The following is a 26562-nucleotide window of genomic DNA, read 5'->3' as shown; positions in this document are numbered from 1 at the left end:
GTTCAAGGAAAATATCTAAACTTTATTTTAAGAAAAAAAAAAAAAAAAAAAAAAGGACGTGTTTTAAAAAAAAGTCAAAAAAGTTTTTGATTTTGGAAAAAAAATATTAAAAATATTTTATTAAATTTTTTTAATTTTTTTTTTCGAAAGATTACATAAATAGCTATCTAAACTATTTGGGACACATTTTGCTAAGAACAATAGGTAAGAAGTTACATGGATAAGAAAAAACACCTGTTTGACCAAATTGTCAAAATTTTACCCCCTATAACTCAGAGAGTTCTCGACCGATGTTGTTGAAAAATTGTGTCTGAGTTACTATCCAATAGAGCCTTGGTGCAAATTTCATCCCGATCGGAAGACATCGATTTCAAAAGTTGGTTCACTTGACATGAAATGCCCCATATATATGAGATTTTCAAAAATTATACGGTATCCTTTAACATTTAAATCAAATCCGACAAAATAACTTTCTTACTTTTTGCATACCATTTTTTTCGTGTTTGTTTTGGAATATGTGCAAAAACTAGGAATTTTGTTAAACCATACTTCAAACGGGGATTTATTTTTGATTTCTATTTAATACATATGCAACATGATGTACAGCTTCAGCCCATAAAGATTTATTCAAATGTTTAGTTTGTAAAATACATCTTGCTAATTCAACAATTGTACGAATTTCTATTTCAGCAGCGCCATTCTGTTCAGGGGTATAAAATACTGACTTCTGATGATGTAATCCAAAATTTTTAAGTAACTGGTCCATATTTTTGTTTACGAATTCATTAGATCTTAAATTTTAAAAAATCATCTTTTAGTAATAAAAAGTATTTTGATTTTCCAATTGAATGCTCTTCCATCGGTCCGCAAACGTGTGCATGAATTATTTCACCAGGAGCTGTTGATTTATTTTCACTAGAAGTATATGGTAATTTATGCTGATTCCCAAAACAGCATTCTTCACATATTTTGTTCTCATCATCTTTGCATTCAACATTTCTTGATTTTAATACCTCTTTTACATGTTTCATATTTTGATGAACAAACCTTTGATGCCATATCTTTGAATTGTTGCTGGTGTTTGCAATATAATTGAACTTGTTTTTAGTTGCCATCTTTATTTCAAGTTCAAATAAGTTTCCATTTCTTTGTCATCTCGCATAAAAGTACATTTATTTTTATTGGATTTCATTACATACCCTTTATCCATGGCTTCTGTGGTAGAAAATAAATTAACTTTCATCTCTGGTACAAAAATAACGTTTTCTAAATATTTTTGCTTCCAGCCATCATCACTATTAATTAAGACATCAATATTTCCTTCGCATACTGCATTTAAAGTTGTTCCATCTCCAATTTTTATTATGGATATCTCTTCAAAATTTTTGTTATAATCATATTTTCAGTTAATGGTTCACCTAAACTTCTCAATCTTTCGGCAATATGCATTTCAATCGAGTCTTCTGAATTCTTTTTTAATTCATAAAACTGCTGTTGCAACAAATGAATGCTTACTTCTGTTTGCATTTCATGTATGCTATGCAATTTTTGCCACATCTCAATTGCATCTTTGCAACACATCAAATATTTTAAAATAATATTATCAATAGATGTTATAATTATTCGTTGAGCATTAATATCAGCTTTCTCCCAAATCTGAAGATTTTGAAGGTATATAGCATTGTCTGCATCTCCATTGCCATCCGGCATAACAGGCTTTCTAAAGGATCCATCAACAATTTTGTAAAGGTCCATAGATTTTAAAATTATACGCATCTGGAACTTCCATGAACACCAATTCACTGCTCCGCGTAGTTTTTCAATTTTAAATTCTTCCATGTTTTCCCTTACCTTAATATTACTAATAAACCCCTTTCAATAAACAATAAATTGTTGTTAAAATCCTTTTTTATTCTTCAATAGCAATTTCTTTTCTCCAAATTCTTCTAGTAGTCTTGAAAAAACAATTTATTTTATCCTTCTAGGCGTCTTGAAAAAATTTCAACAAATCCTTCTAGTCGTCTTGACAAAGAAATTTAATTTATCCTTCTAGGCGCCTTGAAAAACAACTTTATTTTATCCTTGTAGGCGTCTTGAAAAATTTCTCCAGAATTCTTGAACTAATTTTTTGTTTAATCCTTCTAAGCTTCAGGATATATAAATAATCCTTTTAAGCTTTTTGATTATATTCCCTTAGCAAAACATAAAATACAATATTCAAAAGCTTACTACATACATTCTCAAACAAAGTATTTACAGTACATACAAATAACATTATAATCAACAAAATCACCCAATGTCTGGCCACCATAACAGACTTTTTACAGGTACGCAAAATAAGGTTATATGCTCCGAAATCCCTTTTGTCCTTTTTTACCTCTTGGACTAAAGAAGTAAGGACGGCGCTCAACATCTCAGTCGAAAGTCTAACTATCCCCGCGGCTCAAAACCCGAAAATTTTAAGAGTAGTGTTGTATTGGTTGTGTCAAGGTGACGAACCTGGATCATCCACAGGAGGATACCAGGTTACTGTCGGTCAGACAACATAATGTGTTGTTGACTAGACAGGACTAGCAGGATCCCCTTCCCCGACACATCCGGTGGACTTTCGCAGCGACATCTAGACGTCATACCATCTGACGTCGACCTATTGTCTATTGCAAATGCACGCAAAATGTTGCATCAAACGGCGCACAGAGGGATGGCTTCATACATTTTATGAAACAAGGGTGGGAGAAATATGGAAATCCGTATAACAATACTGGCCTTAAACATGTTTTATAAATTAATAGTTTTGTCCTAATTGGTAATGATTTATGAGTCAAAATTCTGCCAAAACATCATTTTATTTTATAAACTTTATTTAACATTAATTTACCATGATCATTGAATTTAAAAAGTTTATTAAAATGAATTCCAAGGTATTTAAATTTATCTTTTTGGAAAGGTATTCCAACACCATTTAAACTAATTTTTAATCTTTTACTTTCTGGGACAACATAGTATGGACATTTACCAGAAGCATTTCTTAAACAAATTGCCTCACTTTTAGACCCTTTAATTTTTATTCCCCAAAAATCATAAAATTCTTTAACTTTACTTAAATGTCTCGACACTATTTTGTTAACAATATATGTTATATTAAATAGTTTTATAGCCCATTCACATACACTTTATTATCATGATAATATCATGATTATCACTCTACGGCAAAAAGGTGTTCACATAACTTTTGACTCGATTTTATTGACATTATTTTGATACACACACATACTTGCACATTTACACATTTGAAAATTTGCACACAAAAAGACTTTAGACATGAGAATTATCTAAAAAAATTATATTCATCTATTAAATTCCATTAAAATATAAATAACACACGTATTGTTTATAAAAATTAAATAATTTATAAAATTTTTTTGACATTTTGTTTTTGTTTATTATTTTGTATGTATTTTAGACCCCTTTTACGCTCACATTATACATTCAATTTGGGCAAAAAATAAAGCATTTTAAAGGGATTTATTCACAGATGTGCAGAACATATATTTTGTTGAAATCGGTACAGTTTTTTATGAGTTATAAGCGTCTAAAGATGTTACTAACACATATGCAAAAACGTGTACATGTAAACCTTAAGCTAAAAAGAAAACAAAGCAATGCGTGTTTGTCCAATTTGTTGTTGTAAATAAATAAGAGAAACAATTAAACAGTATCGATTTCGCTGTGTTTTAAGTGAGGGTTGTTTGTTATAGAAAACAAAGAAGAAGACTTTAGTAATTTAAAGTCCATTAAAAAATATATTTTGAAGTTTTTTTTATTTTATTATGTTTTTTTTATTTTCTAACTCCCATATGCATAAACAATTTTTAAATGTATCAAAGGTTTATAAAACAAAATTTCCATTCAAAATTGTTTTTATAAACCTTTGGCAAATTTAAAAATTGTTTGTGCATATTAGGGTAAATATGTAATTGTACATACATAAGTAAATAGTTATTTTATAATTTAGGCAGAACTATAATTATGACGGGTTTCAAACTTCATACGATTCAATTTTTTATCACTGCATGAAGTTTAATCAAAAATGGGATGGTTCGGAACAATAGTACAAAGTAAATTGTTATTTCTAAATATTTTGTGAACTATAATTGCAAGATTTTTCAAATTTTGTCTAAATAGCTCTTTTATGATTTTGCATAGTATCACTGAAAATTTTCGGGATTGGAATAGTGAGCGTGGCATACCCAATTCAAAGTAAATATTTAATTTCGAATATCTGGAGAACTATAATTGTAAACTTTTTACGAATTAATTTCTTATTACTGTGCGGAGTTAAGCTGAATATAGACGGAATTAGATTAAAAGGCGTAGCATCTCCCATACAGAGTAAATATTGATTTCGAATATCTGGGGAACCAAAATGGGAGGGGTCGGAAAAGGAGGTGAGTCACCTCCCATATAATGCACTATAGGTTAAACGGCTACCAAAACTGTACTAAAGTCCAATTTTTCAAATGCAAATATTTCACTTTTTTAGTGCCATTTTGTAACCAATACTCCAAATTAACTATTACTACGTTTATACGTAGCCTATTCGCAAATAAAAATTATTTGCAATTAACTAACTCACTGTTTATAAGTCGGAAAATTTATGTTTTTATGTGATGCCGGATGGTAAACTTTAATAAATTGGTAGTAATGTTTTTGAACAAAATATGATAAATTTTTTATTTTTTAAATGCAAAAATGATAGAATCTAAAATTCATATTTGTCTCGCAATCCAATTAATGCAAAAACACAATGAAATATTTAAAAAAAAGTCTTAATAAACTAAAAATGTTAAAACATATGGCAATGCTTAAAATCTTATTTGCAAATAGTGTCGTTAATCAGGAATTGTTTTCGTGAGTTAGCTATTCGCAAATAAAAAATTAATTCACTGTTTATGCGGCATTTTTTTCTAATTGCAATATTTTTATTTGCGAATAAGCCGTGCGTATATGTCAGTTTTTTGTTTTTGGTAAATATTAAATTCCGTTTGACAACACATAGTCAAAGACATTGCATTGTAATCACTTAATAAATTTTGTTGAAAAGCCTGTATTGCTTTCAAACTTTCAATTGCATGTTTAAATAATTACGCGAGTTATAAAGAAGAAAGTGAAAATGGGGAACAATAAATTAAGTAAGTAAGTAAGTAAGGTTTTTTGTTAAAAAATGTGATAAAATTGTTTAACTTGCTTGAAATAAAGCCACTTTTTTAACATAACCTTAAAAGTGCTGCGACTGTTTTCAAAATGTAACTTCGTGGAAGCTTTTAAAATTTCGGCAAAGTTCGGTAGATTAAATGCAATCAGAAATGAATATATTGAAATGTTATAAACCAATTTTCATTTACATTCAAGAGCCATTTTTAGCCGTTTTCGAATAATACTATATTTTTTAGGTTATTGTTTGAAATTTGGCTTAACGAAAATTCAAAAAAAGAAAAATTTTATGTCGTTTCCAAACATGTAGTGGACAAAATTGAAGTTAACATATTTTCAGATGAAGTGGAGAAGCATATAACGCAAACAATGCATTTCTTATATCCTACAACACCATAGTGGGGAGGGTATTATGCGTTTGTGCAGATGTTTGTAATGTCCAAGAATATTAGTCTAAGACCCACCTTAATATGGTACATATAATTTTTTCGGCCCAAGGACGAAGCCTATTGAAACTTTCTGAAATCGGTCCATAATTGGTCATAGCTCCCATATAACCCATTTCCGAAAATCACTAATGATTATAAATTATTGAAATTTTAAAAGAAAAATTATAAAAGCAAATGAGACTCTTACCAAAGTTTCGTTGCAATCTATTTTACTGAATATTGCTGAAAAATTTTTTGAGATGCAAAAAGACGCTGTAATGGAAGCGGAGAAGACAGATTTTTTAAGCTCCGAATTAATATTAATATTAAGCTGAATCTCAGATCCATTAATTTCCACATCATTTTTATATAGGCGCTTACAAAAGCGGAAAAGTTCCACACTTCCACCTGAAGTAATTCACTATACCCACCAAGACGATGAAATTAATGAAAGCTAAGAGGACCTTTTTGATTTAAATTTACAAAATGAATTAGATTTAAGCAATTACTAAAAGTTTTAGTATAATTAAAATAAATTAATGTATTAAGTTTGCATTAATGATTGCAAAAGAGTTAATTTTTGGTCGTTAGTGGGTTAAATTCCATTTTTTATAATAGAACTAGCTGAACCAGGTCCGCGTTGCTGGCCCTTACAATAATTCTGTTTTATATTGCATCTCGATTTGAATATACAGTGTCGGACAAAAAAAAGCACGGACTCCCCCGACCTAACATCGCACCCGAAACACTGGACATTTGACAAAGTTGTAGCAGATATCTATAAGTACAGTGGCAAATGGGCAAAAGGCAAATGGGATATTATATTTATGAATTCATCTTAAGGACAGGTGATATACGTTTCTTTTTTTTATTTACTCGGGAGCAAACCACATACAAAACATGAATTTTCCAAATGTAAGCCAGCAATAGTCAACGATTGGCCTTATGCTTTGTCGTTGGAAATCTTTGGTATGCGTGAAATCATTACGTCTTCGCATTTTAATCTGCCACCGATGATTGTTGCCTCAATTAAATTTGGTGAACATTTTTTGATGGTCAATCGTGTTCCGTTGCATAATTGTGGCGCGTTTATGTTGCGGAGAAACATTATCTGTGATCCAACCTTCAATGATTCAGTAGCATAATTGAGGTTTGTTCTTCGTTCATTACTGTGTCAATCGATTTGTAGTTCATTGTTTCGCCAGTCAGTTTCAATTAATTCGCTCATTGAGCTTGTTGACATCATCATTTTTTGGTAACAAAATTGCACGTTCCCACAGCCGAATTTTTGTAGTACGGATTGAATATTCATTTGCATTTGGCAGAAGTACGGCGGGAACGAAATCTGATTTGTCGACGTTGTTTACTATATTAGTTGTACTTTCGGAAATTTTGTTTATCATCGGTTGATAATATAAAAGCACTTTTTTAGTACAATGTTAACCGCGGCCAACTTGTTTTATGGAAATTAAAATTAGCATTGTTTGATCGTTGGGAATGAAAAAAATCTTTTATTTCTCCAATAAAAAAATAAAAATAATTTTTGATAATTTTTTTTTTGGATTTTTTTTTTAACTTTTTTTTTATTTGCAAAAGTTTGGCCACAATTACTGACCTTGAAATCATTAGCGGTATAGTGTCATTAGCGGTATAGTGTAAAAATTTGATTTTACCACGCCACTCCGCCCACAGACCGAAAATCAAAAATCTGAAGATTCACTGAAAATTTGATAAAAATCGGTCCAGCCATATCTCCGGAACCACTATGCCGATTTCATGCAAACTTCACATAAACCATCTACAGATCAACCCTGAAATTTTGGTTGAAATCGGTCGACCCGTTTTCGCAGTTAGTGGTGACATCAAAATGTACACTTCTTTTTATATATAAGATTATTCTTACTTATGAAATTCTTTAAGGTTTTGGTTTGAATACCATGATTTTGTAGTCGTTATTAATTTAGCATAGAAAAAGTAGTCATTTAACCTATAGTGCAATGTAATAATTGCTAGGTTCTTCAAACTTTGTCCGCAGAGCTCTCTTACCATTTTACATAAAATGGTCGGGATTGCATTTCTGGTTGTGGCACAAAGTAAATAATTAATTTTGAATATCTGGAGAACTATAATTCTAAAAGTATTTAACCTCTGTATCAATAAATTTATTACCATTCTACCACAGCTAAAAACGAATTTATTCCTGATCGCTGTTCGAAATTTAGCTAAGCATGTTCGGCTTAGTAAAGGAAAGTTAAAGTAAAGCTTGATATTTACATAAAAGGTTAAAAAATTGGTGGGATCAGAGCAGTGGAGTGGTATCTCCCATACCAAATTAGTTAGTTATTTTCGAATATCAAGTGAACTGTAATTGAGAGATTCTCAATATTTTGTATGTGTTATTTTCGTACCATTGTACGTAGTTAGGTTTTATCAGAAATCCATTCATATTTTTTAAATTTTACTAGGGTAGGGGTAGTGAAGTGCACCGGGTTATGCTAGTACATATGTCCCATATAAGCCAAATTTTTTTTTTTTAATTTTGAACGCATACCCTCTATTTTTTTATATATATAAAACTATAGTTAAATATGAAATTTTGTCTTTCTATCATGATTGCAACCCAAGTCTTTGTCTATGGTTGTTTACCCGCAGCTTCGTCGTCGCTGATTCATAGTTTACTGATCTAGTGGACTCAAATAGATCCACCACACTGCGTATAGTCCTCTCGGTATTAAACAAGTAAGAGAGCTATATTCGGCTGTGCCAAATCTTATATACCCTTCACCAAATTATAGGTACTTTAAAATAATTTTTTTATATATTTTTGAAATATGTTTCATAAGATATCCATATTGTTATACCCTTCAGCTTCGTAAGCCATGTCCGTCCGTCTGTCTGTCTGTCTGTCTGTCTGTCTGTCTGTCTGTCTGTCTGTCTGTCTGTCTGTCTGTCTGTCTGTCTGTCTGTCTGTCTGTCTGTCTGTCTGTCTGTCTGTCTGTCTGTCTGTCTGTCTGTCTGTCTGTCTGTCTGTCTGTCTGTCTGTCTGTCTGTCTGTCTGTCTGTCTGTCTGTCTGTCTGTCTGTCTGTCTGTCTGTCTGTCTGTCTGTATGTCTGTATGTCTGTATGTCTGTATGTCTGTATGTCTGTATGTCTGTCTGTCTGTCTGTCTGTCTGTCTGTCTGTCTGTCTGTCTGTCTGTCTGTCTGTCTGTCTGTCTGTCTGTCTGTCTGTCTGTCTGTCTGTCTGTCTGTCTGTCTGTCTGTCTGTCTGTCTGTCTGTCTGTCTGTCTGTCTGTCTGTCTGTCTGTCTGTCTGTCTGTCTGTCTGTCTGTCTGTCTGTCTGTCTGTCTGTCTGTCTGTCTGTCTGTCTGTCTGTCTGTCTGTCTGTCTGTCTGTCTGTCTGTCTGTCTGTCTGTCTGTCTGTCTGTCTGTCTGTCTGTCTGTCTGTCTGTCTGTCTGTCTGTCTGTCTGTCTGTCTGTCTGTCTGTCTGTCTGTCTGTCTGTCTGTCTGTCTGTCTGTCTGTCTGTCTGTCTGTCTGTCTGTCTGTCTGTCTGTCTGTCTGTCTGTCTGTCTGTCTGTCTGTCTGTCTGTCTGTCTGTCTGTCTGTCTGTCTGTCTGTCTGTCTGTCTGTCTGTCTGTCTGTCTGTCTGTCTGTCTGTCTGTCTGTCTGTCTGTCTGTCTGTCTGTCTGTCTGTCTGTCTGTCTGTCTGTCTGTCTGTATGTCTGTCTGTCTGTCTGTCTGTCTGTCTGTCTGTCTGTCTGTCTGTCTGTCTGTCTGTCTGTCTGTCTGTCTGTCTGTCTGTCTGTCTGCCTGTCTGTCTGTCTGTCTGCCTGTCTGTCTGTCTGTTGAAATCAATTTTCTGAAGGCCAAAGATATCTCCGGGATCCAAATCTTCAACAATTCTGTCAGACATACTTTCGAGAATTTTGCTATTTAAAATCAGCAAAATCCGTCCATAAATAACGGAGATATGAGCCAAAATCCGAGACAACCTCTGAAAATTTCATCAAAAAACACAATGTATTGCATGCTTTGACAAAAAAACAACAAAACGTATGGTTGGATGTGCAAGCTATGCGTATTTTGTTTTTTTTGTGTTTTGTTTCTTTTGGCGTTGTTGTTGTTTTTTATACAACTAAACGTTTGTTTGGTTGTGTGTTGGTTTTTTTGACAAAAAAACAACAAAACGTATGTTTGGATGTGCAAGCTTTGCGTATTTTGTTTTTTTTTGTGTTTTGTTTCTTTTGGCGTTGTTGTTGTTTTTTATACAACTAAACTTTTGTTTGGTTGTGTGTTGGTTTTTTTTTGACAAAAAATCAACAAATCGTATGTTTGAATGTGCATGCTTTGCGTATTTTGTTTTTCTTTTGTGTTTTGTTTTTTTGTTTTTTCTTTTGGTGTTCTGTTTCGTTTGGCGTTGTTGTTGTTTTTTGTGTTCTTGATAAATTTAGGATGCTGTACGCTGAAAGTGGGCAATGTACATACATACCTATATACTTATTATAAAAAATAATAATGCATCCACAACAAAGGTGAAGGGTATATAAGATTCGGCATAGCCGAATATAGCACTCTTACTTGTTTTTATATAGCAACCGAGCCGGAAGACTTCCCTATATATTGATTAATGAATCATGTATGTATGTATGTAAGTTATTTGGGGGCTACGGAATGTTGATTTCAGCATACAAACGGACAGACGGATAGACGGACTGATGGACATGGCTATATCGACTTCGATAACGATCCAGAATATATATACTTTGTGGGGTCGCAAATGAAAAATGTAGAAATTACAAACGGAATGACAAACTTATATATACCACTCATGGTATATAAATGGTATAAAAAATAATTTTCGAGGCGACTAAATTTCAGAAACAAAAATAAATTATTTTTATTTTTCTCAATTTTTGTTCAAGGTTTTTTTAGTAGGTAGCTAGATTTTTGTGTTACCTACTAAAAAACCTTAAAAATAAAAGTTGAGAAAAAGTCAAAACAATTGAAATTTGGGCGCCTCGAAAATAATATTTTTGATATGTTGTAGTGGAAATTTTTTCCCTCATGACAAAAGCTATGGAATAATCGATGGCACAATATCGATTGCTAAATCAATCCACCCTATTGTACATGTTTACCAAAACCATTTCAACATTTTTAAGCTGCTGACATTAACATCGAAAGCTCTTGAATTCGAATTAGAGATGCCAAACGGGGAATCCCGTTCCCGAAAATTCCGGGGTTTTCGGGATTTCCTGAATACCGAAGCCCGGGAGTTTTTAATTTTTTGCATTTTTTTTAGTTTTTGTAAAAATTTTGCCATTAAATAATTACTTTTGCAATTTAATTTAAAAGAATCGAAATGTGAACATAATTGTCGTTCTAATAAGATATAAAACACTAAAATTGGTTAAAAAATGTTAAAGTTATTAAAAAATCGAAAGGCCATTAACGTGTCTCAGGCCACTACACTATAGTTCAAAGTATCACTTTTTCCGTGCGAAATTAATAACTATTAATGTATTCTACTGTTTGATACCAAAATTGGACCATAGGTAGAAATACTTATATTTTCAACAAATTTAAGAAAAAATTAACCCTTTGTCGACCATTAACCCATCAGGAGCAAAATAAAATAAATTTCGTATTAGTTTTCAGTCAAATTAGTTGAACCAGTAATTCGCACAGTGGTATAGAAGAAAAAGAGGGAAATAAATCTGTAATTTCTAAATCCTTAGTCCTTAGTTAGATTTGAATATACCTTGTGTACTGTGGATGTCATTGGTAACCAAAGATACAAATCTGAAAGCATATATCACTATTAAGCCATATATTGTTTTCATTTCGAAAATAATCTTCTTTTCTTCTACATTTTTTACATTTTTCTTTTAAGTAATTGTAGACAAAATGGCGGATTTTTCATCCAATAATTTCTTACAGCCCTTAGGAATAACAGGAGCACAAATTTTCTTCACAATATACACATCTGCTCAAAATAATAGATACACCAAAATTTATTTTTTAAAAACGAAAAAAAATAATGGTATATTGTAAAATTATAAAAAAAAATTCAGTCGATTTTTATTTATAGTTAAAAGGAGAGTAAAAAACAAAAACAAAATATTTCATAATTAATAATAAATATTATAAAGTAAATTAAATTTCTTAAATTTCGAAAAATTTGGTGCTCATAATAATAGATACATTTTTAAAAATTCTTATTAAACAAAAGCTAATAAATTTTATCTTAAAAAAATTAGTTTATTATTAAAGTAAAGCTAGTATCCAGTATATCCACCTTTGTTTTGTAAAACTTTCTCCACTCTTCTGGGCATACTGGATATCAAGTTCTGACACTTCTCCAATGGAATCTCGTACCATATTTTTTGCGTTTTCTCCCATAAATCGTCTTTATTTTTGAAAACTTCCTTCGAAAGCCTTATCTTTAATTCACTCCACAAGTTTTCTATTGGGTTTAAATCAGGGGATTGGCTGGGCCAGCTTAAAACAGGTACGTTATTCTCCAAGAACCAGTTTTTAACTAATCTTGAACTATGTTTTGGGTCATTGTCCTGCTGGAATGTCCATATTAATGGCATATTTTCCGATGCATATGGAAGCATTACGTTTTCCAATATGTCTCTATACCCACTAGCATTCATGGTATCTTCTATTCGGAATATCGGACCAACACCATTCCATGAAAAGCAACCCCAAACCATTATGTTTCCCCCGCCATGTTTTACCGTCATTTTTGTAAATTTAACGTGGAATTCTTTTCCTTTTGGTCGGCGTACATTTCTTTGGCAGTCGTTTCCAAACAAATTTATTTTTGTTTCGTCGCTCCATAAAATATTTCTCCATTTTTTTTCGCCTTCACACCCGGACCATTGTAAGTGCTCTTTAGCAAATTCTAATCTTGTCTTGATATTTTTTTGGCGCATTAGTGGCACTTTTCTGGCAATTCTTCCCGGCAATTTAGCTTGTAAAAGACGACGACGAACTGTTTGTGGACTGATTTCGTTACATAGCTCCGCAGAAATAGCTTTCGATGATATGAAAGGGTCTTTTTTAACCATAAGGACGATCCGCCTATCTGTTTCTGGACTGGTTTTCTTTGGTCTACCGCGAGTTTCTCTTTTTTGTTTTTTAGATAAAGCATTTTGGACAAAATGTAAAGATCTTCCTATGCTCTTTGCTATTTCCCGTAATGATTTTCCTTGATTTCTCATCGTTTGAAAATTTTTTTTCTCATCTTCGGTACAATGATGATTTCGTCCCATTTTCTTCAAAAGAGTCCTATTTTTTATAAAATTGTTGCTAAAATTTAAATTATACTTACTGTTTCACGTAAATAGGAACAAAAATTGCACAAAAAAAAAATTGTATATAAACAAATTACAAATTACTGATGTGTATCTATTTTTATGAGCAAATAATTTTTTGTAATTCAAATAAATTCGTTTTTAAAAATCAACATGAAAGCAAATAGTTGCCAGATTTTTGACTGACATGACATTGCCAGATAGAAATTTTAATAATATGATGTATTCTTAACGCTTGCGAGGAAATTTTCAATGTTACCGCCATTTAAATTTTTTCCAATTAGGTGTATCTATTATTTTGAGCAGATGTGTATTTAATAATAGCATCATACTTTGTGTCTTTTGGGCGTTCTTTTAGCCAAATTTCAAAAAAATTCAGTTTTTATAGCACAGTAACCTAGAAAAAATTTAATTACTCAGAAAGCGCAAAAATGCGCAGTATGAAATAAAGTGAAATGAATTCACGACATTTCAATATATTTATTGTAATTTTTAATATAAATGGAAAAAGTTTCCAAATATTTAGGAAAGACAAATTAAGTACTTACACGTCTCGTTGTTCTCCATTTTAAACATTATTTAAATTATTCACACACTTTCCACAATTAACGGTTAAAATTTACAATATAATATTGATACTATTCACAAATTTTTAAAAATGTATTGAAACTTTGACTTTGAAGGCGTGCTGTCAAGCAGTATTTTGTATTTTACAAAAACCTATTGCGAATTTGTTTGCATTGGAGTTGTTTTAACAGGTTGACAACAAAAAATAATGAATAATAACAACTTCGAAATTTGAATTTCGCACGGAAAAAGTGATACTTTGAACTAGTGCACTAAGGAGTGAGATCGAAAAATTCTTAACATACATATATGTTTATAAAAAAGAAACCACTAAACTTACAGCTTTAATTTTTTTTTTATTTGATTGAAATTATTATTACAATTTACAAAAAAAATTATTTTTATAGTTTTAATCACTAGTGATGAAATTTTGAACCTTTTTCGGAAACCCTTCCATTAACGTTTTTATAGTGCTTTCTGTCACTTTGCTCGAACATGTAGTCCATCTCCGTTTAAAATCTACCACACTTTTGGACACCTTTTTTGTACTCTTCAATTCTCTTTTAACAAGAGCCCAATATCTCTCCACTGGCCTTAGCTCCGGGCAGTTTGGAGGATTTGCCTCTCTTGGTACAAATACCACATTATTGTTCTTGTACCACTCAAGGGCTTGTTTGCCATAGTGACAGGATGCCAAGTCAGGCCAAAAATAAGTGGACACATTATGAAGTCTTATGAATGGAAGCAGCCTTTTTTGTAAACATTCCTTGATGTAAATTTCGGTATTTATAGAGCCCGTTGTAACAAATGAGTGGCTTCTTTTGCCGCAACTGCATATTGCTTGCCATACCAAGAACTTTCTGGGAAATTTTGTCTGCTTTTGGGTCCTAAACTTTTCTTCAACATTCCCTCGAGCATCAGCAACATAAAATTTTTGACCTGGAAGTTGCGAAAAATCTGCCAGAACATACGTTTCGTCATCCATTATGCAGCAAGAATATTTTTTTATAAAACTTGACTTCAATTTCCGTGCTCTGTTTTTGGCCTCTAAATTTTTAGTAGCGTTCCTGTCAGGAACTTTTTGAGCCTTGTATGTTTTTAAACCTGCATTAGCTTTAACTTTTCGTACCAAATAGTCCGAGCACTGAGCTAACCGGGCTGCTTTCCTACCGGATGTGCTGGGAGCTCTTTTGAAAATGCGTTCTATTTTTTTGGCTTTAGAAACATCATGTGGACCATTCCTTCTACCTGAACCAGGTTTTCTATCAACTGACAAGTTCTCCCGGTACTGTTTAATAACATTGGAAACAGTTTGACGGCAGACCTTTGTATGCTTGGCCAACTTTTTGTAAGACCAAGTTGGGTTTTGTTGAAAATATTTAATAATTTCAGTACGCACTTTTTTCTGGTCACTCATTTTAATCAGATTAACAAAAAAATTAATATAATTGACATTACACATAATAACTGACATGTTTTTCAAAGGTAACTTGATCAAAAAAAAATTCAAATAATACTTGGGTTAAAAAATGTAATGAAAAACGTGTGTTAAGAATTTTTCGATCTCACTCCTTAGAACAAGAAATGTAGGAACAAAATTAACATATTTTGAGAAATATTAAAACAAAAACTTATTTTTACTTAAAATATATCCATATTTACTTGTATATGAGTTTCTGTCTTCTTAGGATACCGTTAACCTATTCGCAGGTATGACCAAAAAAAAATATTTTTTTTCTATTTACATTTTCAATTTTTTAAAAATATTGTTAAACAAATTTTAGAATTTTTTGATCATCACTTGAGGATTTATTAACAACATAATAGGGAATAAAAATGTGAACTGAAGCCATTTTTAGGGACTTAGCTCTTTTGATTTTTATGATTTTGTGTTTTTTGGATGAACTTAGCACATTTTCTTATAATAAATTTTAATTTCTCGTTTTATTATTTTACAAATTGGTTTTATTATTTTATATTATTTAAATACATAACAAAAAACAGTCTTGTTTCATTGCTGTAAAGGAAAATAACTCAAAATCTTATATTTTTGTAATATTAAACATAAAAAATAAATTATTCGTGTGGTAAATCGTCATAAAATTTATGATAATCTTTTGGTAGAGTGGTTTTTAAAAAATAAAAAATGGTAAATAAAAATCGAAGTTTAAAATAAATTTCACTTTTATGATTGTATTTAATACCATGTATATCGGTAACTTTTGCGTTGCCTTTACCATGTCCAGGTCGAATACTTTTATAAAATTGAACTTTATTAAATTTTTTTAAAAAACGAGTAATCCAAATAAGTGACATTAGTTTTTTATTATTATTTCTTCAAAATTTTTTTTTTTATTTTACAGTGAATTGTGTAACCACACTACAGTGATTACATCGAAAAGTATTATAGCAAATAGTATTGAAAAAGTAGATTTAAATAGCACATTCAATGTTTTTAGCTGGACTTAGCACGTTTTCTTATTATTATTTTTTTTTGTGGACTTAGCACTTTTGCGTATCACTGAAAAATCATCTGTTAGAAACAAAATAAGGAAATTTTTTTTATTGCATAATATGTATCTTATGTTTTACTATCTTTCTGCATCAAAATCATAATTTCAATCAAAAGTGGACTTGTTACGTTTGCGTACTAAGCTAACGAAATATTGTGTTTTAGAAAATAGTATTACTAAGCCATTTTGAAAAATGTTCACAATTTTGACCATACATTTTTTAAAAGGCACAATATTGTTTTTATTAATTATTTTTGTTTTAATAACGTAATTTTATTGAGGATTTTTGAAGAATAAAATCGACTTTAACCCTTTAGTGTACTTTTGATTTATTAAACTTAAAAAATAACTTGAATGATTCAGTTTATATAATTCTGAAAAACATTAAAATTAGCGCCATTCATATTGTCTATTCATTTTAACCCCATTGCTATTAAGGGTTAATTTTAATTTTTGGGCTGTTATTGTAAATAATAATCTGCCCAAAAATATATAACATTTCGGTATCTTTCCATGAGAAATTCCAAATTGAACAAATTGACCTTTAACCTTCACGATTTAAGGGTCAACGTTTTCCGATTTTAGTAAAACTTTCAGACTATATTTAGAATTATCTGGACTATAATATCCTAAATAGCGTTTATTTAAAAATCATAACAGTAAGAAAATTCGACTCATTCGCCAAAATATGGCCAAAAAAATTTCTCAAAAATCACAACATTTTTTATATTTAATTTTATTTTAAAATTATTTTTATATTAAAAAAAACGATATCAAAAAATAAGGAACACCCTAATATACATATACATACATATATAAATAACAAATAACCCAAGGCGAATTTACTGTACAGGTGGCGTTGATATTACAACAAGTACAACATTCCAATAACAACATATGTCCAATTCACAACGTAGTTGTATGTTGTACGTTGTATGATACAACTTTTGTGGTTGTGAACACAGATTTAGCAAAGTCGTATGTTTACCTTGTCAAGCCTTGAAAATGCCAAATGAAACAGATAAAAAGACCAGAACAATACCAACCTTGGTTGCGATCAGTTTTATTCTCGGTGTCCGTGTTAAGAAATTCTTTACAATTTTTTTTTTTTTTGGATTTATAACGGTTTAAAATTTTTTTGCACATGTGTATAGTGAGAAAGGGACTCAAAAGTATACTTATTGTGTATAAAATTCCAACAATTTGTTGTTGTTCCATATATAAGAAAATTATAACGGATAATTGAATCAAGTAAAAATTAATTTTATAAAATAATTTAAAAAGAAATTAAACAAAGGAGAAGAACAATTTGTGATCAAAATAAAAAGTGTGTGCTTTCAGACTGTGTTAATTTTCTGTTAAAACGTCTAGGCGATTTCCAATGTGTATTGTGAGCAATGGCGAGTGATGATGATGATGCCCCCCGGGGAATGCTAAACGCAAAGGAAAGGTAAGCCTCTCAAAGAACAAAGTGCTGAAGGATGGTAATGGCAATCCATTACGAGAAGGTGGTGAATCAAATTTATCAACATCAGACTCAAACAACATGCCAAATTCATCTGTATATTCTACTGAACCTCAAAAAACAGTTACTCGCAATGATGAGCAAACCCCTGCTCCGCAAAATTACAACAACAATCAACCTTCGGTTAACATTCCCATGATCAATTGGTACCCCTCAACACATTCAGGCCCTTACAACGTGCTAATTAAATCTACAAACTGGCAAACTCTAGAAAAAACATTGAAATGTTTCTTCATGAAAAACTAAGGAAAAATAGCATATTCACAAAGGCTGTCATTAAGGAAGTTGGGTTCAATCTTTTCCGACTTACTTTCTCCACCTCAGAGGAAGCAAATAAATTTATTTTGATTGAAAAACTGAAAGAATTAGATCTTGAAGCCTTCATACCGGATAGGTTTATTCAACGATACTGTGTTATCAAGAACGTACCTATATCTTTTTCGGAAAGTGAAATTCGTGATGAGATCGAAGATAACAATGGGCTGGATGTAATATCTGTCTATAGGTTCCAAAGAAGAAATGGTGAAGAACAAATTCCTTCTGGTACTGTCAAGGTTGGCTTCGGCTCACTTGATTTTCCTAGAAGTTTGAAAATTTTCAACACTATAGTCAGTGTAGAACTATATGTACCCCCACTGCGTCAGTGCAAAAATTGCGGCAGACTAGGTCATATTGCCATGAGATGCAGATCTAGAAAGAAATGTCTTGACTGCGGGAAAATCCTAATATGTCCATCCAATTGTGAGGGCCAAAAGTGTGAAAAGTGTCTTAGCACAACCATATGTGATCCAGAATGCGAAGAAAAATGCTGCATCAACTGCAATTCAAGAGAACATGTCTCACACGACTCTCGAAAATGCCCTACCTGGAAGAAGGAAAACGATATAAGGGAACTTATGGCACTTTCCAACCTATCAAGGAAGGAAGTGGTACAAAAATATGCCCTCAACCAAAACTACTACCAACTTCTATCTGAGGAGAACTATTCTACAAATTTCCCATCCCTCCCCCAGAAGGCTGAGAAATGTATGAGAAATTATGAGGATGAAATAAATAGAAGAGTTACCAAAATTAAATACAGCAAAATTGCTGCTGCTCGACCCAAACATAATTTCCCCCAACTTCAACCGACAACAATTGTCCCTTCAACAACAGCTTATAACCATCCGGGATACTTTAAAGTTACAGAAATTGAGCGAACTATGAACAGTTTTCTAACGTTACTCTCAAATCTTTTATCTCAGGTCAACTACAACGATGGCCAAAATATCTTGGAAAGTTTCAAAATTCAAATTCACCTCTTCACTTTCAATAATATACTTCATTATCTCCTCAAAAACTTATTTTTCTTAATGTAAATGGTTAACCTACTGCAGTACAACATTCAAAGCCTTACCAGAAACAAAAATGATCTTGAATATTACATGAACAAGTATAACATAGACATATGCCTTCTATGTGAGATTTTAAACTTCGCCGATGATAATTCAAATGCTCGTTTCATAAATCACAGCATACTGATGAAGAAAAGGAGTAACAACAGCTTTGGAGGTGTTGCCATCATGGTAAGCAAACATATTTCTATAACACAAGTTCCTTTTTCATCTTCCTTGGAAGTAATAATTTGCGAAACAAAAAACATCAAAAAACCTCACTTTAGCACAATCAGTGAAAGCCAAACAATTTGAAATTGAGATGAAAAAACTACTAATCTTTCTAGACACCAAACAAAATGTCATACTTGGCGGTGACTTCAATGCGAGATCTCAATCTTTTGGCGACTCTATCAATTCTCCACGCAGAAATTCTATCAGGGCATTGATTGATGACTCAGGATTTCATCCTCTCAACGATGGAAACATCACCTTTAAGGCATCACTTGTAGATCCCCACTGTCATGGATCAGTACTCGATTTAACATTCACCAATACTTTTCTCAATATGGAATGGAATGTCATGCAGTCAACCATTGGAGGTAGCCACCATTACCCAATACATATAAACATCAACAACAATAAACCAAACAACAAATTCTTTCTTTCCAAAAGAAAACTTTTAAAGGACATTGGAAATTCATCATTCCTTCCCAATTTCGACCACATAGAATTGGAAATGAATACGTTAATCTCAAATTCTAAAATCCAAATTCAGGAAAATTCCTCGAGAACTCCTAAATATTGGTGGAATCAGTCTGTTGACAAATCCTTCCGGCTAAAGACTGTGGCACAACAAAAATTCAATCTTCTTAAAAATTCTCAAAATGCTTTAAATTTAGCACAAGCTATTAAACAATTTCAAACGGATGTTAAAATTGCTAAAAGAAAATCATTTGTAGAAAAAACTGAAGAACTTAACAATATACCTGGTACTAAGTCCTTTTTTAGGTTCATAAATGCATGTAGATCTTCTTCTAGTCATAACACACACTCAAAATGGAACCCTAACAACAACCTAGCATTTCTGGAACATCTCAAGGGTCAAGTACCTGATAATGCAACCTGCCAAATAACTTTACCCAATTTTACTATGGATGATCCCTTCACAAATGCTGAACTCTTAGCTGTCTTACTCAATAAAACTAAATCTTCTGCGGCTGGTCCTGACAATATTTCTTATGAGATGTTGAGAAGTCTCTCAACAACTGCCAAACACTCTCTATTGTTGGCTTTCAACAATCTGTGCAAACAGTGTGTAATTCGTGACTCCTGGAGACAAATTCGCATCGCTCCCATTCCAAAGGTGAATAAGGACTTGGATAATTTCACATATTTTCGACCTATCGCACTAATATCTGTTTTAGTGAAAACCATCAACCTAATGCTTAAGGAGAGAATTACCAACTTCTTGTCCGAGAATAACATACTTCCAATGAGATCTTATGCATATCGCAAGCACCGGTCTGCTTCGTGTTGTATTAATGATCTTTTACATGCAATTACCGTCGCAAAGGAAGCCAACTGCAAGGTTACTCTTGTTACACTTGACATATCAAGGGCATATGACTGTGTGAAACTTGATACTCTACATGCAACTATTGGTGAACTCAATATGCCACTTCATTGGACATCTTGGATCTATGAATTCCTCCGCCATCGTGTACTGATTCTTGGCAATAGCAAAATTGACATTTTTAATGGCCTACCACAGGGCAGCTGCTTGAGTCCACTCCTGTTTAACATCTATACTTTAAAATTACACCAAATTGCTGATGAGGACACACAAATTTTTCAATTTGCTGATGATTTTGTAATTATGTCCACTCACCGTGATTTTGATACCTCTGTTCGTCGTCTGCAAAACAAACTGAACCTTTTTCATGATATCTCTAAATCGCTTAATCTCCATATAAATTATCAAAAAACTGCTGCTCTATATATGGCTAAAGGTACTAAGCGCAATGTTTCAGTTTTCTTTAACAACAATCCAATAATGAATGTCAACTGTTTCAAATTTTTGGGCAGATATATTAGAAATAGTTTATCGCTCAAGGAACATTACGATTCTGTTGTCGAAAAATCCAAAGCTGCTTGTAATGCTATCAAAATGGTTACTTCCTTTAAAGGTGGTCTGATGCCAAACATTGCGATAAATCTCTCCAAGTCCCTTGTCTTTTCGAAGACTGAATATGCAAGATCCTCGACGGCTCATGCTCCCAGATATATAAATAAAAAAATAATGACGCTTCAAAATAACATGCTTCGCAGGAGTCTGGGTCTTAATCCATCAACGCCTACGCACATCATTTATGCCTTATCTCTCACACTACCACCTTCTCAGAGAGCTCTCTACTTAGCCGCTAAGGAACTTTTAAAAATGAAAATGTTTAATCCCGACTCGTACCGCCTCATTGCCCAAAACCCAACAAGAAAATAAAGTCTAGGCCACACTTATCTACTCTTCAAAAATATCTTCGAAAACACCTGTACGGACATTACACCCATGGTATCTGCAAAGATCTCCATATCCCTAAACAACTTTCCTTCATCAAAAAACAACACCCCTATTGAGGTCATAAGATCGTTTTTCTGTGAAAAAATACGTCATCTTAAAAGCGAAGGATACGCAATTTTTGCCACTGATGCCTCTGTGATGCCTGACAGCACTGGCTGCGCAGTGTGTAACATTTCCTGCAACCACAACTTTATGTTTAGAATTCCCAACAAAGTTTCCTCTTTAACTGGAGAACTCTACGCAATTGACAAGGCGATCGATATCATCATAGAAGATGGCTATTCCCAATCAGCAATTTTTACTGACAGCAAAAATGCGTGCCTATTACTCAGACACAACACTTCCTTCAATTTTCTTGTTTCAAAAATCATAAAAAAGATTGAAAATTCTAATCTAAATTCCATTCTATTCATCTGGACACCAGCACATGTCGCTATACCTCCCAACGAACTGGCGGATTACTTTGCTAAGCATGCCGCCTCCGTTGGCTGCATTATAAGACCTCAGCTATCCCTAAAGGATGCTTATGCGGAAATGTATAAACTTCTTTGGAATCAATGGGACATTGAATATAAAACTCAACAATCTGGAAGGTGCTTCCATGACCTGTTCCCAGAATTGCCGAAATCTCACTGGTTCAGTAATAGTAATCTTTCGCCATCTCAAATTAAAATTATCAACAGACTTTTAACTGGTCATACATTCAACAAGCCATTCCTCAAAATGATTGGATCAATAGCCTCAGATCTATGCGAAATTTGTAATGTAATTGACGATGATAATCATGCAATTTTTCATTGCACCAAATTCAATTATCAAAGGCAAGGGTTTGCCTTCTTCAGTAACTACAATAGTCTAATGGATTTGCTGAAAACCAAGAAACTCACTCTATACAAAGAGCTTTTAAGCTTTATAAACATATGTGATATTGAATTGTAATCTCATTAAATACTCTTCACACAATAACAGCTGTATTCTACACCTTCGGAATTATCCTCAGGCGAATCTAATTTTGGTTTTCCACGCAATAGTTATAAATCTAAATTTTGTTGCTATATACTATTCTAAACCGTCAGACTCAAATAAATACAACTATGTTTTTTTTTTTCCTGTCATTAAGTATGTATAATGTCAAGTATTGACACAAACAGCACTGGCATATAAGCACACATACTTGCTTAGCCAAAGTACACACAAAACCCCCAAAAAAAAAAAACAGATAAAAACAAAACATCCCAAAGTCTATTTATATGTAAAATTAATAGTGCAGCAAACAATAGCAAACTAATGTCTTGGGGGACAAAAGTGTAATGGTAGCGCTAATGCTCCAAATGTATGCACGTGGCAAATGGTTGTGATTGATCGAATGCACTCTGGAGCTACCCGTTTTGTTGTACTTTTAACAGATCTTATAAACTTTTTTTGAATCTAAAAAGGTAAACAAAACAAGTTTTGACATAAAATAAATTTGTTTTGTAATAATATTTTTTGATTTTGTGATATACGGGAAGATAACTACGGGACGACGATATATTTATGAACATTGTACTAGAATCTTAACAAAATAGTTTCCTTGTATTCTATGTTATGGTATTTTACTTACTTTATATAAAAGACAATTGTAGGATCTTTGCAAAAGTGCGTTAAAGACCATACTCCTGATGTAGTTTCGCCATTATAACGAGCTCGACCAATAGCTTCCCAAATGCAATACTGAATTGGAGTTAATTCCTTCGGACGCGTTACATTTTCGGGAGTTAATGCATTGTAACGTAACTCTTGTGATGCAACAATTATAAACTTATTCCCCCAACTAAGATAATAAAAAAATCGTTAAATAAATCAATCATATAACTATTAAATTTAATACATACATTTTATGTACAGCTTCAATATTGAGATCCATTATTATTTTAAATGGTATATGTTTGCGTTCCTTGTACCATTGACAAGATCCTAAAATGTTCCCGTCTGATATTGGAACACAATTGTAACGGACGAATGGACATTCCTCCTGTAAATAAAATAATGGAAATACGTACTTTAGTTCCCAACTAAAATAAAAGTTAAATTCATTCTAAGATACCGTTTATATTCGGTGATCTGGTTCAAAGGATAAAACGGTACTCATTTAAGTTTTTTATGATTTGTTTCATATTTCATGTATCATATAAAATCAGAACAGCTATTTATGGACAAACATTTATATTTCTAATGTATTTTGTTTTTGATTTGTGCTAATGTGCTCTTTTACTACTTTACCAGGCCAAGTACTCTACATTAGCGGTATTCACAATGTAGAGTACTTGGCCTAGTGAAAAAGCAGAAAAGCATTTATTATCCCCTGGCGCACGAGGGGCGTGGCCAGCTCGGGTATGCTAAATTTTTAAAACGATTATATTTCTTCTTTCGTTTGGATTCTGATTTCAAAAAAATTACATATAAATAATCTCCTCGTTCAGCACTATATAAAACCTTATCGTATCTATCTATTATCTCATATAGCTTAGGAGGTATTCGTATTGGAAAATTAAATTTTCAAGGGTCCAAATATTTCCCGACTTTCTGCATTTTTATTTTATTAGACCAGTTTGCCAGTAGAGCATCTGGTCTTCACTTGGTGTCGAAAACTGTACAAAGATGATATGCTCAGGCTGCAATAACGCATTGTGTTTGTCTATGAATGAACCCATAGAGAAATAATGTTGTAAATAGAATAACCATTTGGTTTTAGCATCACTATTAAAGTAACGGTTGTTTCAGTATAATGTAGTAGCAAGTAAGATGAGGGAATAAATAAGATTTTTCAGTTCTTTTGTAACACTCAACATAGACACACGCGTTTTACTCTAACAACAGGTTATGGGCCTTTGTACACAGTGAAAGTAAAGAAGAAAAGGAATTTTTTTTATAGAACATTTAAATAAATGAACAATTGAAATATTTTTAATAAAAAGTGTGAAACGATTAAAAAATGGCAACGAGTTTATCATTTCCATTTGAGAAATTGCGTGGTCGCGAAAATTTTGATATTTGGAAGCGTCATGCTAAATCGTACTTAGTATTGAAAAATTGTTGGAAAATTGTTGAAGCGGGTTTAAATGAAGGTTCCAGTGTGGTTGACGTTGATATGAATGAACGTGCATTCGCAGAATTAACGTTGATGATAGAGCCGAATAATTTTGCACATATAGCAAATTCAACAACGGCAAAGGAAGCTTGGCAAGCTTTGATGTGTGCATTTGAGGATACTGGTCTGTCTAGAAAGGTTGAACTATTGAAGCAGTTGGTACAACTTAAATTGGCTGATTTTGACTCAATGGAAGAGTACGTCAACATAATGGTTATGACTTCCTTAAAGGTTAAAAATACCGGACTGAATATTGATGATGAGCTGGTTGCATCCTTGATGTTGGCAGGTCTGCCGGAGGATTTCCGTTCACTTGTTTTGGCTGTTGAGAATTCTAAAACGAAATTAACTGTGGACATGGTGAAGAATTTGCTTTTACAAGATGCAAAATTCGATAACCCTATAAAAAGGGAGGAGAATGCATTAGTTTCATATAAGAAATATCAAAAGCCAAAAAAGTTCAAGTGTCATGGTTGTAAAAAGGAAGGTCACTTTATAAAAAATTGTCCAAACGTTCAAAATGCAAACTCAAATAGTAACGGATCAAAGCAGCAGAAAAAAAAGTCGAGCGAGAGAATTCTGTTAGCGTCACTGTTTACGTCAAGTGACGTCGACGCAGATGAATGGTACATCGATTCAGGCGCAACAACACATATGTCGAGAACAAAGACAATACTTGACAACGAGAGAGCATCTCATGGTAAAGAAGTAATTGTGGCTAACAACAACAAACTGTCGGTTGAATGTGTTGGTGATGCAAGCGTATTTTTGTCTACTGATGGAGGGGAAATAAGAACCGTTATAAAAGACGTTGAGTATGTTCCGCAGCTTTGTGCAAATTTGTTGTCAGTCAGGCAATTAACAGCAAACGGAAAACGAGTAATTTTTGAGCAGAATCATTGTGAAATTTTCGATGGTGACAATGTACTCATGGCAACAGCAAGTTTGTGTAACAACTTGTACAAATTAAATTGCGTTTCCCAGGAAAAAACACAGCAAGCTTTAATCGTTAAAAATGATGCTCAGCTATGGCATCGTCGTTTTGGTCATATTTGCGATGAAATTCTAAGGAAGATAAAAAATGATCATGAATTTAATTTTCAAACGAATTTAGATCAGTGTGAAGTTTGTATTCTAGGCAAACAAGTGAGAAATTCATTTAAGGAAGATGGTCATCGTGCAAAGGAGGTTTTGGAAATTGTACATTCAGATGTAATGGGACCATTTAAAACCAAATCGTTTTCTGGTGCACGATTTATTGTGATATTTGTGGACGATTACTCTCGTAAAGTGTTTTTATCGCCGATAAAAAGAAAATCTGAAGTTTTCGATGAATTTAAGAAATTTAAAACTATGGCTGAAAACCAGTGCTCAAATAAAATTAAAATTTTTCGATCAGACAATGGCACTGAGTATATAAACAACTCATTCCAGAAGTTATTTAATGATTGCGGGATTATTCATCAAAAGACGGCACCATATACCCCAGAACAGAATGGCGTTTCAGAACGCCTTAACCGTACTATCATCGACCGAGTTAGATGTATGTTAATAGATTCTGGTCTTGACGTGAAATTTTGGGCTGAAGCATCTGTGACTGCAGCATATTTGTTGAATAGAATACCATGCAGAAAACACTCAGTTTGTCCAGAGGAGCTATGGTCTGGTAGGAAGCCAAGCCTTAACCATATTCGTGTTTTTGGATGCAAGGCATTTGTACATACTCCCAAGGTGAAGCGTTCCAAATTAGAGCCGAAGTCCATACCATGTATTTTCGTTGGTTATGGTATGGAGGCCAAGGCATACAGATTGTACGATCCAGCTACGAGAAAGATAATGGTCAGCCGTGATGTTGTTTTCATGGAAGATCAGGTATGTAGTAATGATGTAGACTTTACTAATAATGTT

The 26562-nt window shown here is 32.8% G+C and overlaps 1 protein-coding gene across 2 annotated transcripts in view; it reads right to left on the bottom strand.

The window, feature by feature from the left end:
• Positions 1 to 26562, bottom strand: part of LOC135958884 (general transcription factor 3C polypeptide 1) — a 149244-nt gene that overhangs the window by 114662 nt on the left and 8020 nt on the right. Inside the window, exons 3-4 of one of the 2 annotated variants that reach the window (XM_065509822.1) lie at positions 23399 to 23538; positions 23128 to 23337 (exon numbers count right to left, since the gene is read on the bottom strand). In XM_065509822.1, the coding sequence (XP_065365894.1) occupies positions 23128 to 23337; positions 23399 to 23538 (350 nt within the window). Of the gene's footprint in view, positions 1 to 23127; positions 23338 to 23398; positions 23539 to 26562 lie in introns of those variants that run through there. The other variant, XM_065509823.1, reaches the window with a different exon arrangement.

This window comes from Calliphora vicina, chromosome 4, assembly GCF_958450345.1.
Source record: "Calliphora vicina chromosome 4, idCalVici1.1, whole genome shotgun sequence".
NCBI lineage: Eukaryota > Metazoa > Arthropoda > Insecta > Diptera > Calliphoridae > Calliphora > Calliphora vicina.
Note: the sequence above shows the minus strand (reverse complement) of the source record. Positions and strands in the feature narration are given on the sequence as shown.